The sequence below is a fragment of the Spea bombifrons genome, chromosome 7 (genome assembly GCF_027358695.1).
Source record: "Spea bombifrons isolate aSpeBom1 chromosome 7, aSpeBom1.2.pri, whole genome shotgun sequence".
Lineage (NCBI taxonomy): Eukaryota > Metazoa > Chordata > Amphibia > Anura > Pelobatidae > Spea > Spea bombifrons.
In genome coordinates, this window is record NC_071093.1 from 3,455,458 (window position 1) to 3,469,338 (window position 13,881).

General features: G+C 41.7%; 1 protein-coding gene across 1 annotated transcript in view; it reads right to left on the reverse strand.

The window, feature by feature from the left end:
• The window catches only part of ASIC4 (acid sensing ion channel subunit family member 4), a 73,319-nt gene extending 59,671 nt beyond the window's left edge, over positions 1 to 13,648 (reverse strand). Inside the window, exon 1 of the mRNA XM_053471668.1 lies at positions 13,073 to 13,648. Coding sequence (XP_053327643.1) covers positions 13,073 to 13,648 — 576 coding nt within the window. The remainder of the gene's footprint in view (positions 1 to 13,072) is intronic.
• Positions 13,649 to 13,881: the final 233 nt, after the last annotated feature.

Genomic DNA, 13,881 nt, shown 5'->3' on the forward strand with positions numbered 1-13,881 from the left:
CCAGAATGGGGTAGCCCTTTGAACATGGCACCTGCTGTTCAGTTGTGGTTTTTGTTTTTGTTTTTTTTTTTTCTAGCTTTTGATGTATAAGTTAAAATCCACGTCTTTCCATCCGCATGAGTCAGGAGGAGAGATCCGCGTGAGGTTCCTCTGAGTCTAATCGCTTCTCCCCCTAACGTCTTTATTCATGTACCTCTATCGGACTCAACATCACAATCAAGTTCCAAAGAAGTCAAATTTCATACCCGCCAGGCTAGGGATCCCAGAAATTTGTCTCTACGCCCCCCCCCCCCAAAGTAGCTTTTCTTCTTTCGGATTTCCACACGTTTAACACGTTCACGGCCAGAAAAACGACCAACACGCTGCTCCGGAAGCTACAATTGTAATTCTTGTTTTCACAAAACATACGCATGCTGGTTCTGTATCCAATACGCGCGACTCTTTAATAGTTTTTAAAGTGAAAACAATAATTAGAATGCTTTATAGCAAAAGGGGGAAGGGAGCCGAAAGACATAATAACTCCGCGGGGTGTTAGTGATCTCCGGGCATGACGCTCTCTAGCTATAGGCACACAGTATACGATTCCACGCTGTATATAATGTGCCTTTACAGAAAGGAGCACCAAACGCGTAACTCAACTATAGAAGTTACTATTTATACTAAGAGGACGCTGCCGGTTAAAGCTATGTATGTGCTTTATACCTAAATATATTAATATATTAATGTAAGATGCTATAAGGAGGACGTTAAGGCGAGAGGGATGACCCACAATCCCTGCTATGTTCTCACGTCAACATGCATGTAGTTTCCATTAAGGGGTTAATGTACAACCTGTTCATATTAATAACCAGAACCCATAGGGGTTTGAGAGGAAGAAGGGCCGATGCAAACAGCATAGGGCCACACTGAGTGGCGGAGTTTATGATGAGGGAACACTTGATTAGTACCTGGCTGAGTTTGGTCTCAGATAGCCGTGCCTGGGAACTTCCAAGGTAGGCTGCCGGGAAATTTCCCTCTTCTTCGACCCACGTGTAGAGATGGGGCTATCCCCAGACAATATTTATTTGTTGAGGGTGGAAAGTAGGTAACAGTGGGTAGGGGCAAACGCCGTTCTCCTGTCTGAAAAAAGGAGCTGATCTGGAGACCCAGGGAAGCAGAGCTTTAACTTGAGACTCTGGGTGAAACCTGGAAAGTTCCCAGATATGAGGATTGCTTACTAGATCTCATCGGATAACAGTCTGTGTCATAACTCAATGCAAAATAATGTGCAAACTGTGCTCCATTTACTAGTGATCGTCGTAGCAGAAAGCTCTGCGGTCTATACAACCGAGCAAGAAACCAGCATGCGCCCAACAGATACATATATAGGGGATTCTGTTACATTAAATAGCCATTTAGTGTTTAGCCCCCCCATCTACCAGTACATTTACAGTGCTGCCCCCTGTAGTATGTGGGAGGTATAACTGATTCCTGTCTGCGAGGTTATACATCCCACATACTGCAGGGGGCAGCACTTTACATGTAGGCGTCAGTAACGTGGGGAATCTATAGGCGTTCTGGGGTAAAATGGCCAACTGTACACAATAATACGCAGGAATAATTCATTTCACCGTTAAGTGCGAGGCTGCCTCTGCACAAAACGAGTTTGGGGTACGTTAAGTGAAGGATGTGATGGATGGCAGATCTCAGCCTTAAACTAACCCATACATTGAATTGTGTTTTATGTTCTTCTGTGCATTAAATAACATTGATTATTCTAGGTAAGCAGATTTAGAGATGTCACCACATATTTTTATTGTTACATATTATTGGTAGTTTTTTTTTAGTACTGTAACAGTTAACTTAATACGTTAAAGCCTGAGTTCCATTTTAGAAACAACAAATACTGTTTTCTATAGTATATAAAATATAATTTTGTATTATTTTGTATTATAGTTTGATTACTTGGCAAATTTAAAACTGCACATAGATTTCACGTGACCTTGCATGGCAATTTAGAAAGAATTCCTTTAATGTTAACTACAATCCATAAACCACGTCCTTGGGATTCGTCCAGGGCTCATGTATTCATGCATTCTTGCTTGCTACACAGAAACAGTTCATGGTGAAGCAATTCCTCACATATTCTGTATGTACATAATTTCCCCGACTCTGTGATGATAGATAACCCCGTGTGTTTAAATTGTGGATTGAAGCGTGTAGTGATGTAGCCGCTGTATGACATCATCACTCACAGCACAGGCAGGAAATCTCAAACTATTACATGGCTCTATGTACAGAGAACACAGGCATACTCCTACTCTCTGCTTATTGGGGTTATATCTCCTTTCACGATACAATGTCTCCATAATGTGTCTCCATACAGCAAACGTATAAATGATCAATGTCCTCTCCTACAAAGGCTGCCTGAATCAACAATCAGCAACTTAATAACAGGGAAGAGATAACTTAATGGGAAAATAATCATGCAGATCCCGAGGACAGGAAGAGAAGATGGATAGTCCATAGAATATATATATATATTTTATATATTTTTTTGTGTGGACAAACACATGATACCGTTCTTCGGTGCTATGAATTAAATTTAATAAAATGTAATTCTTGGACTGATGATATGGAAGACAACACAAAACCTATTGTACAGCGCTGCAGAATATGATGGCGCTATATAAAACAATAAATAATAATAATGTATATGCCTTTGGCAGTCAAAGCTTGAAATCGCCCTGAGCATTGATGGGAATCTCCAAAAGGTGAGCGCCGCTTGTCTCCTACAGCCTAATAAATTAGTGGCAGATAAGCTGTTAAAGGCTTTTATAGTCTAATCATTACATGTAATTAGCAGACAGTCCTGATGGGAATCAGGGATAGAGAGATGTGTCTTCCTCCGATGAACTCGCCGCATACAGTGATACCCACTCTCATTACCCCGGGGAAATAATCTCCCACCGAAAGGGCATGCACTCCTCTCTTGGAGATGCCACGTTGTGACTACCCCCAGAGACAGGCAGCCATAAATGTAACTGGATCCTAAAATATTCTTTCCCACATTAGTGGCCGCTGGAAAGGGAGATAGGCTTCGACGCCCCGTTAACTAAGTGCTGTCCCTCCATAAGAACTGCATCTAATAACCAAATGGTAAGAGGGCTATTTTTTTAGTTTGTGTTTTACCTGGGAATTTTTTTTATTTCATTAAACTTATTTTCAGAAATAAAAACGAATAAATCTGACTTTATTAAAACAGGTCTATTTTGCGTTATTTCTATAGAGCATTGGTTGCTATGGTAATTACTCCACTTTTATTTATTTTGCGCCAGAAAAACATATCACTTCCCTCCTTGTATTTATGGATAAACCAAGCAGTCATACTGTATATAGACAAACATAAATTCAGTTATTAATTTAATTCAATAAGTCGGGCTACAAACTTACAGAGATTCGATTGGCTTCAGCCCTTTATTGCCCCCCTAAGGGCACCTGGTTAGAGAGAATGTGTATGTGTATGAACGTGTATCTCTGTTGTTTACCTACTTGCATTGTGTTCTCCTCCCAATGAAAATCACCCCCCTCCACTAACAAACATGTACCAGAAGCTAATAATCTCTTCGTTAACATGCTCACAGCTCATTTGCCTAGTTAATTAAGCACTCCCATAGGACACCTTATATCTGTCATCTGGTGACAGCTCCTTGAGAAATGACAGAGCATCATTACTAAGCTAACCTAACACCCCTTAAATTAATTGGATTTAATTCTCGCCTTGAAAATCTGGACTATTCATTTTTCACATCGCTAAACCCCAGGCCTTCCTTACCGCACATTGTGAGTCCTTTCATCATATTCACGCGCCACGTCACCGATTGACACGACTGCTTCCTATGGCCGGCAGTGTCAGGGAATAGTGTATCCCACTTCTCTGAATGCTTAACTCAGTATAACATTTCATATAAAATACCATGTATACTACCTAGGTCTGAAGACATGGCCAAAAATACTTTATTCATAAATAAAGAGCTCCAATAAAGACCCCCCCCCCTCCGCTCATACAAAGACTGCCCAAACCAATGAACATCAATCAGCAACTTAACTGTGAGAGAGAGATAACTTAATTGGAAGATATTAGCAGATCCGAAGGTATATACAAAGGTTGAGTTTTTAATTCATATACACATAGGGTGAGTTTTTAATTCATATACACATAGGGTGAGCTTTTAATTCATATACACATAGGGTGAGCTTTTAATTCATATACACATAGGGTGAGTTTTTAATTCATATACACATAGGGGGAGTTTTTAATTCATGTACATTGCCTATTTTAATCTATAAACACCAGGGACGGACTGAGACCATCCAGGGCCCCAGGCCACAAAAAGCCATTGCCCCCCTGTGGTGATGCCCCGCCCTTAGAAACACCCTATTTTGACCACACCTCTTACTGATTAAGTCCCTCCCCCTTATATCTATTTTTTAGTATTGGTACAATATTCAGTGTAAACATGTTTCAATTTGTGGTTTTCGCATATCACATAAATATAATTATTTATGCATCAAATATTGAACATTCTCTATGAAAACCTTGGTGTTTTATAAATCAACATCTATTGCAACATTGGTTTTTTTTTGTGTTGCAATTAATCTAGTAACCTTTACTTGTTTGAAAACAGAAAATGGGCGAAAAGGAAAGAATCCCAAAAATAATACATTCTTTTGTTTGTTTTATGTCATTTATCCGGATACAATGTATTAAGGTCTTGAAGATGGAGCCAAATGTACTATAACTGCTTGTGTGGCACATGGTTTGTGAATCCATGATTATTGAATAGCGTGTGGTATGTAGACATGTCTCTGCCCGGATGACACAGAGTTACTCTGCTTGTTCTTCACCTGTTCTGGGTGCAGAATAAGTCTTGGCATGGATTTGCTTTTAGGGGAATGGCTGGCAATTCCGATGGTGCTGCGGACTCTTGAAATATCCCCAAAACGAAATGGAATGAGCTGCTATCAACAGGGATATTAATGGTGCAGAGAAACACGAGCCGGTGATTAGACCGAGACTACCGGCCGGAATAAAGGACGAAGAATGGGTTCTGAGAGGGAGAAGGATTGCCTTGCAGACGAGACAAAAGATAAGAAGGTAAGAAGGAGGGAACTGAGGTCTGCAGCAGAAGACAAGAAAGAAGAGACTAGAAAGAAGAGCGCGTTGGCAGGAAGAATCTTTCGAGGCAGGAATGATAAAAGTTAATAAGAGAAAGAAGAGATTAAAAAAGAATCACAAAGTTCCAGGAGATGTTAATATTAAGAACCAATGTGAACAGCGGGAAAATGATTTGGCAATATGTAACTGGTGGGGGCAAGAATATCAAAACGGCATCTAACCCTGTCCACACAGAGTCGCCAAAAGGACAAAACCCACAGGAGGAGCATAGTAAGGAGCCAGTCAGGGTGCAATGGTGCCTAAACCTTGCGCTTGACCCCCTGCTGGATACGAGTGGCACTGCAAGTTAAAATATTTGGGAAAAAAGGAAAAGTCTGTCTTGGCAACAATCTTGGCACATCGATAATCTTTTTTGTTGTGACACCCACATATATTTCACATGCTTTCATCCAGCGTCTTGCAGTATGTGGGGTGGATAAAGTCAGAGAATGGAGTCAGTTACTTAAGATAATTCTTAGATGATCCTTGCCGTGGATAGGTAATTAATTGATGTCCTGGAAAAATTGGCTGATGAGGCAATCCTAGCTCAAGAGGCAATGACCCTGATGCCCCCTTGCCAGGCTTCCCAATGCATGAATTTGGGCTGCATTCACATACCAAGTTTCTAATGCCCCACGCTTGGGGCAAGTGACATCATACCCAGCCTTGCCTACAATAAGTGGACAATAGCATGATATCATATTCCAGCTGGATTCGGACCTGTATGCTACGCTGACAACGAACAAGACATTTTCAAGGGCATCTGGAACAGAAGCCCAATTGTTGGGACTTTCTATGTAAATTCAGGAGTGTTGCCAGCTGTGCATGCACCCCAATAGAAGGAGGCAGGTCTCTTTAGTCCAGCAGCTGCTGGAACCACAAAATATTGCTTATTCACGGACTAATACCGGGTATCCATGAGCAGGTTGTGAAGCCGTATTAGAGTATCGAGTATACATTTGAACAGGAAGGTGGGTGAACCGAACTATTAAACCCATATTTATCTTGCGAACAAGCGTAATGATACGATTTTATTTGTCAAACAATAGCCCCATAATTATTTAATTAACAAAGGAAAAGGCCAAGCTGACAATTATTATAATTAATAAGATTTAATTTGGCATTATCGCCGGCTCCTGCTCTGCACAAGTCAGGGCAGCGACTGTGAGCTGATTAACGTGCTGTGCGGGTATTTTAACCCTGTGGGAGCCAGGAGGGTTGGCAGCCCCCAGCTTGTTACTGAAATGGTTAATTTTTGTGCTGATGTTGGATTCCAGATAAGCTAACGAGGGAAGGGAATGAGACAGGGAAAAAATGAATGACTGAAGAGGAATAAATGTATGAAATATATAATTACAGGGAAAAATATAGGAAAAGCAGACCAGAGGGAATGAGAGATGTCCAGGGAGGGATGTGGGATTGGAAGACGGGGAAAGTGGGGGTGGAATAAATCTTAGAGGGGACAGGGAAAGCCAAGAGGTAATTTACTAATGCGCAAGAATTATTTTTGGCTGTGATGTGTATGAACAGCTCCAAGGTGCGTTCAGTATGAGGGAAGATGGCGGACGTTGGTGATTCAGGGAATCTGTCTCTAATACATGCGCAGCGGGAGGAGAATGTCGAATGGACTTGGGGTTTGGATGTACCTTGAGCACACTGTTGGCCATGGTGGGGGCTCTGAGAATCGGGCCTCATTGGCTTACACAGGCATTGGTCATTTTGATTGATGTTGGCCAACTTCATAGCACGTTGGCCCCAAAATGTGCCAGGCACCAGACACATGTAGAAGGCTATGAGGACCAATGAGGGGCCCCGTGACAAGTCAGGGAGGCTGGACCGCATTTATGGGCACTAGTTGTGCCCCCCCAGAAAAAAATACTTAAAAAAAAGTTAAAATAAAGCCACCATGATGGTAACCTAAGGAAAAATGTTAAGAGATTGGCCAGTATAATGTATCCTTAGAACAGGGAGCGTTCTTCTACTATACATTATGCAGGGCCAGCTTCGCCATTCCACAGGAGAGACGAAGCCTTAGGGGGAAACCGAAATGTTCAGCTCTCCCCCAAACTCCCTCTTTAATGAATAAATAAGAATCCTATTCAATGAAACACCCGCTCGGCTTGGAAGAGAGAAAAAGAAACGTCTTTCGCTCCTGGGCACTTGCGGTTCTTGAAGCCCGGCTTTTACCAAAAGTAATCTTTCCAGCAGTAAAAGTCTTCATTGTCTTAAATTTGGCAATTTTCAAATAGACACATTTTTCTTGGAAAAAAAGTTATCAGAAAATAGAAGCGCATATTACCCAAGTCACATCCCAGCCGTCAGCACAGCAATGCTATCACGCTGCTTTAATAACGCTGGGTTTGTACATGACCATACGGAGAAGCATGCGCAACTCTCACAGCTGGGGAGAGAGTGGAAAGGGGATGTCATAAGCAGGGAAACGTGCCACTCCAGACGAGGGTTCAGCCGAGTCTCTCCAGGTAAGTGGCCGGCCGGGGGGGGTATCTGATTGAATTCTCTCTCCGGCTCAGCAGGGGGAACCTTCAGATTCAGAGGATATCTCAGAAATGTATGCAGAGAAAAAGACAGGAAGATCATCACCCGTGCCATTAAACTGCCCGAGGAGGACGAGCGTCCTGCAATATCACCGTCTTTACTGCCGCTGCGTAATAAATACCGTCTTCAGCAAACATGTCAGAGGACAAAGCAAACAGATCTCCCCGCGAAAGGCCGTCGCGCTTCGCATAAATATGTACGCTTCGTAATGGCCAACGCGGGTATCACGTAATAGGTTCATTTTGACAAGAGCCTAAAAAGTACAAAGCAAAAAGGATCTGATGCCGTCCCCTTCCAATGGCCAAAGAGGGACATGTTTTATTCCAGGGGTGTAGACACTAACACACACATAATAACACACACAGTAACATACTTACACAGACTAACATCCTTACACGCACATACTAACATAAACACACACAATAACATACTTAGACACGCTAAAATACTAACACACATACAGTAACATACTTAGACACGCTAACATACTAACACACATACTCACCCCTACCTTTGTCAGCTCAGGAAGGGGTAGGCCTGTGCCAGCTCTTTTGTTCCCTCATGGTCCTCACACACCGCCTGTGTCTGAGCGCCAGGAAATGATGTCATTTTCCAGTGCTCAGACTCAACCTGCTGGGCCTGAGTGAACATGGCCCACCACGCTGGCCTAGCGTTATACCCGGCCCAGGGGCAGCTTCAGGAGCTGGGGGTTAGTATAATCACATTTATAAAGCCGTTTCCTGCTTTTTCTATACACATTTTGGGGGGTTTTAGGGCTGTAGAACCCTGCGATCCCCTCATACCCAGCAAACATTCTGAAGGGCAATGGGGAGGGAAGATGGGTACTTGGATTAGGAGCCCAAAGAAGGACCATTCCTCCTAGAAGAGAGACGCTTGGGAGCACTAACTGAAATTCTCAGATCTAATTAAATCAGAGTATAATATGTAGCAATCGGCTCCAAACTATGTGACCCTATGAACCTGCCCCTCACCCTGAGATTGGGGTAAAAACCCTGAGACTCAGGAACAAAGTCTGATACTTCCCTCGGATGCTTGCAGTCCTAAAAGGTTGATAGTCGCGGTGTAACTAGAAGTACTTTAAAATTATTTGATCTGGGTAATGGACAAACGCTAATAATATAATAATAATTAATTTAATTTTTATTATTTAAACAAAAAAACTCCAAATGTAGTGGACTACAATTCTCATGATCCTCAGTCAGCCTCCATGCAAATTACAGCTAATCCAGGTGCTGTGGTCTAGGATTCTCGTGAATCAAAAATGAAGTCAATGTAGTTTGCAGCAGCAGGACGCCGCAGGTCAACTATTTTTGGATTCTGCGCATGTACATTAAACATGGAACTAGTACTTAATGCAATATGTATATATTTAACCCCTCGTTGGTCAGGAGGATAATAATGCTCCACAGGCCATCACTAAAAGAGGTGGGGAAAAAATGGCATTTTATTCTTCTATGTTCAGGCAACGGCAAAAAAAAAAAAGCTCTTAATAGAAAAACTAAAAAAAATAGAATTTCCCCTCCGGCATCTACCCCCAGTCTCCAGTCTCCTGGGGGGTGAGTTACCCGCTGGAGCGGATGGATGCTGGAATCTGCAGTTCCTCTCCAGGCAGGGGTGCGCTGTTGTTAATATCCCCTGGCTGATCTGGAGCTGAATCTTTCTACCCAAGGGAAGGACTATGGATTGGAAACTTCTGCTGATGCCTATAATAGTCACGCTAGGCACCGGATTAACTAATTCAGTGCCGTGCCGGAATCTAGGAAAAGGCGGTCAATGCCATTAAAAATGTTCACTGTATTGGAAAAATGAATGTAAACTAAACCACCTCCTAAGAATGACCCCCTGCGCTGCCTGTGAGTGTTAGGAGTTGCTGCTTTTATTTATCTGACATGTCTATATTATAAGCCTACAAAATGAAACAAGTGGAACAAGAGCTTTATTTCATTGGTTTGTGATTGGTACAATATTGTTCCATCAAAAAATGAAAGAACCTCCACTAGGTTGTTTTGGGTGACTTTTCAGTGCCGGTTAGGGACATTTTTATATCGATATCTGGTTTTCGACTTTCTCGAATCCTCTCTTCCCTGAGACGATCCATTAATTAATTTTGCTCCTTTTGTTTATATCCCAGCTCCCAACAGAAGGAGGGTTAAGTAGAAGGGTCTTTAGCGGATAACCATGTGGGTTTTGTGATACAATTCTGCTAGGGAAGCAATTGACCCTAACTAATTATTTCTAAAACTTTTCTATTCTTATAAAGAAAGAAGAACAATCTGATAAAACCAGATAAAAATCTTAAAGACCCTCATTGGATTTTGAGTCAAAACGGGCTCTGATGTTTAATTCCAACCCAAATCATATAAACAAAGAAGCTAATTTATGATGTCATAATGTTGACCACATGTCATAACCATATCAAGAAACGCAATTTTAATCATCTGGGACCAGTTAAAAATCATGTACTGTTTTTCTCTAAAAATAACATATATTGTCAACTAAAAGGAACAATTCAGGGATAATTTAACATATTTCTTTGTCATTTTCCCCAATAAACTCCTCGGTAACACAGACACGTATTTGCTTGTGAGTTGTGAAAAATGTGTATTTTTTAGGCAATAATACGGGTCAGTCAAGTGACTTCTTCTTGTAAGAATGGGACAAAGTGGCCGTACACATTTTATTCGGCAAGATGAGATTTTTTTATTTTCTTAACCTCTCCCCAAACAGCTGCTTAGTGAATAAGCCTTATGGATAATAGCTGGGTCGGCCAGGTCTGGAATATAAAGAGCCCGGGATACATTACTTATCCTCTGGCAATTCAATAGTTAAAATCCTCCTTTTTTTATCATTTCGGCTTTCATCTCTCTTAAACGTAGGCATCTATTTCCTTGACGTTGGTTTTTATTTGCTGATTTTCAGCCTCCCATCTGCTGCCCTGGTCAGTAAAAGCTGCACGTTCGGTGGCCGCAACATTTTTTAAAGGAATATAGTAAATTTCATATTTAACTAAACAAATAAAAGGAAAACGTATACTCCGAGCGAACACACAGGCGATAGAAAACGATCGTACGTGGAGGTCTGTATTGATGGAGGTGTCCCCTTTGGCAAAGCGCTCAGTATTTTTGTTACCTATAGCTGTTCTTTGTCGTATGAAACATGAGCAATGAGTGTTGGCTTGTGCATCCAATGCATTTATAATCAGCACCGACGCACAGCAAATCAATACAAACAGAACCAATATTTTTATGGATTAAAATGATTTTTTCTTATTTTTTTTTTAGAATGTCAGACAAAATTCTAAAAAAAAACCGGTTAAACAATTGACTTTTTCCCCGATATGTAAGCCGGATGATGCATGGTAAGTTGAGCCAATGCCTAATGTGCTAGCGGGAGAGATTTACTAACATATGAATCAGAGATCTCACGTCAGTTCTGCAAGGTATTTCCATTTAATAAATCCAACCCAGATGCATCAAAGAAACCATTACTACGCAGATCAGGCTCACTTGATGACCCAAACACCAACTCTAAACATATTTATATTTATATTATTTTTTTAATACCAATTAACTAGAGGCTAAAAGGGCCCTTCACCCCTGCCCTTCACACCCGCTATCGATGCTTGCTTATATTTTTTATTGTCTATATAACATAGTGTGCATCATCAAATCTGTCGGCACCAAAAATATATAATTATAATCAATGTACCCCACAGCTTCTGGGCTCTCTAAAAGTTGCTTGCTATACCCCAAAACACCACAAGAAGGAGCTGTAGCATCACCCTGCATATACAACCAACGCAACGGCGCCATTTGCTGGCCACTATGGTTTCTTACCCCATGCTAGCAACAAAAGAGTTAATTTTTTGGACTCTTATTGGTAACTGTTTATGTTCACCACAGTTGCAAGTAAAAACATACGGCGACATATATCTGACCTACAGTTTAGGCAAAGTGTCTCAGAACTGTCCATCTGTTTGTTCTAGATGAATTATCGTGTAAATTGAAGAATATCAACACTTTGAAAGCGCAGTGCACCTCAAAAGGCATTTATCAAATTTGCCGCTGCAGCGTTCCCATTCCCTTTTGTCAATATCGTCTGTCCGACTGAGTGGAATAAACCTATCTAACTAATGACCTGTGTAACGCTCACAATATTACACACAAAGCCCACATCAGAAAATGAATCTACGTTATTATTTAAAGCTAAACAACATTTTATTCAGTTTTGCGACAAAAAAACGCATAGCTATAAAGACACCAATGCCCCACTACATATTCTTTTGTAGCAAAAGGCAAACAAATGGTTAAAAAGAGTTCCGTTGATTTAATCTGCATTATAAACGTTTTCAGAGTCTGTGTTTTGTTGGCCTGGTGGATGATTTCCGTGCCACTAAAATATCAAAGTCCCTCGGACACTCGTTCACCTGCACGGTAACATTTTCTTTTTTTAAGATTCTGCCCCCCTCCGGTGGGTAGCTTCAGATTTAACAACCACAACAGGTTAACAGAATCATCTGTGAAACAAATTAACCACTTGGCTGCCACCAGGGCAGGGATGACTGCTGAATGCTGCAAGGACTTTCATGACATAAAGGGTTAAAGTTTAAAGTGCTAGGTGCTTGCACAGCAATGTGACACTCGAGGGTTAATAATGTATCCCCAACGCTGTTTTCATGAACTCTTTAATGTAATCTTATAGAAACGTATAACTTAAGCAAAAAAAAAAAAAAATTATAACTTAAGCAAGAGCAAAAAAATAATGGATATGTCATCTAATTAATCCCCTAAAACAGGGATTTCATCCACATCATACATTCTTTTTTCCATCTTTAATTAGCGCAGGAACATGTAGAGGAACCGAAATCGAGAGTTAATTGATAGTCTTGTCAACATTCTGCAGCCGGTGAACGATCGCTGACCCTCACAAGCACAAAGGGGTCTTTTAGTGGATTTCGTTTAAGAGATAAAGGGTTAAAAGCTTTGATAATCATTTATCGGAGTGAATTCATAAGGGACCCAATGATAAAATGTATCTAAAGCGCTAGAATCCCCCGTCTGATCTCACAATCTAACTTTCTCCATGTCCCCTCTGCAGTGATCCTGTCAGAATGATGTTATCGGGGAACAGACTTCAGTAGATTGACAGCCCAGTGACAGTTTCCTTCTCACTGGGGGGTACTGGGACCCTCCATCGATCACACAGGGACTGGAAACCTTGCATATATAATTGTTTGCAGACTGTAAATCTCATGCATTTGTGTAGGAAAGGCAATAAGTGAGATAAACGGAGACTCACCACCGAGAAGTTTTGAGCAGTGCAGTTTTCCCCACTAAAGTTGCAGCTTTTTAGCATCTCTCCCAGTTGGTGCCCAGTCCGATTCACTATGTCCAGCATGTCAGGGTCGGGGTACATTAAATCCGATGCTTTGTGTCCATCCCGGTCCTTTGGTGGGAGTCCAGTCAAATTGGCCAAGTGGTAAATGTCTTCATCGGTGAGAGCCGAGTGCCGGAAACGGTTGATGTTACATATGGTGACCGCTGGAAACATCATCTCGTTCATCACCTCCTCGTCCAAGGCAGTGACATGTGGGTGCTCGAGGTAAAACAAGGCACATTTGGCTGCCTGGTACAGAAAGAATAACAGCGACGCCAAGAATGCCAAAGCCCAGAGAGTCTGTTTGATGCCCAATCTGCCCGTTCGGAAGATATGCCGCAGGCCGTGCAGGGTACTTGTGCTAGCAAAACCTGCCAAGTCCCTTCCAACAACAGGAATCTCGTCCCCAATCAAGCTTTCGCTTTCACCTTCCTCCTTCTCCTTCTGGTTCCCATCTTCATCTGCAAACTTAATCTTGCAGACTATCTCGATGGGCATTGGCAATCAAGTTTGGGGAGACAAGGGGCGTCCGAGATCCTGGGGCAACCCCTTTGCCCCTTTCCCCTTCTCGGCTTCCCGGATCACTCTGTTTTTACCCCCAAAAAAGTACAGAATTATCCTCTTTGCACCCCACGTCTTATTCCGTGTGCTCCCCCCCACCCAAAAGAAAAAAACAAAACACACAGTGCCAGAAAAAACAGAGGGAAGAAACCCAAAGATGTAAGAAAAAA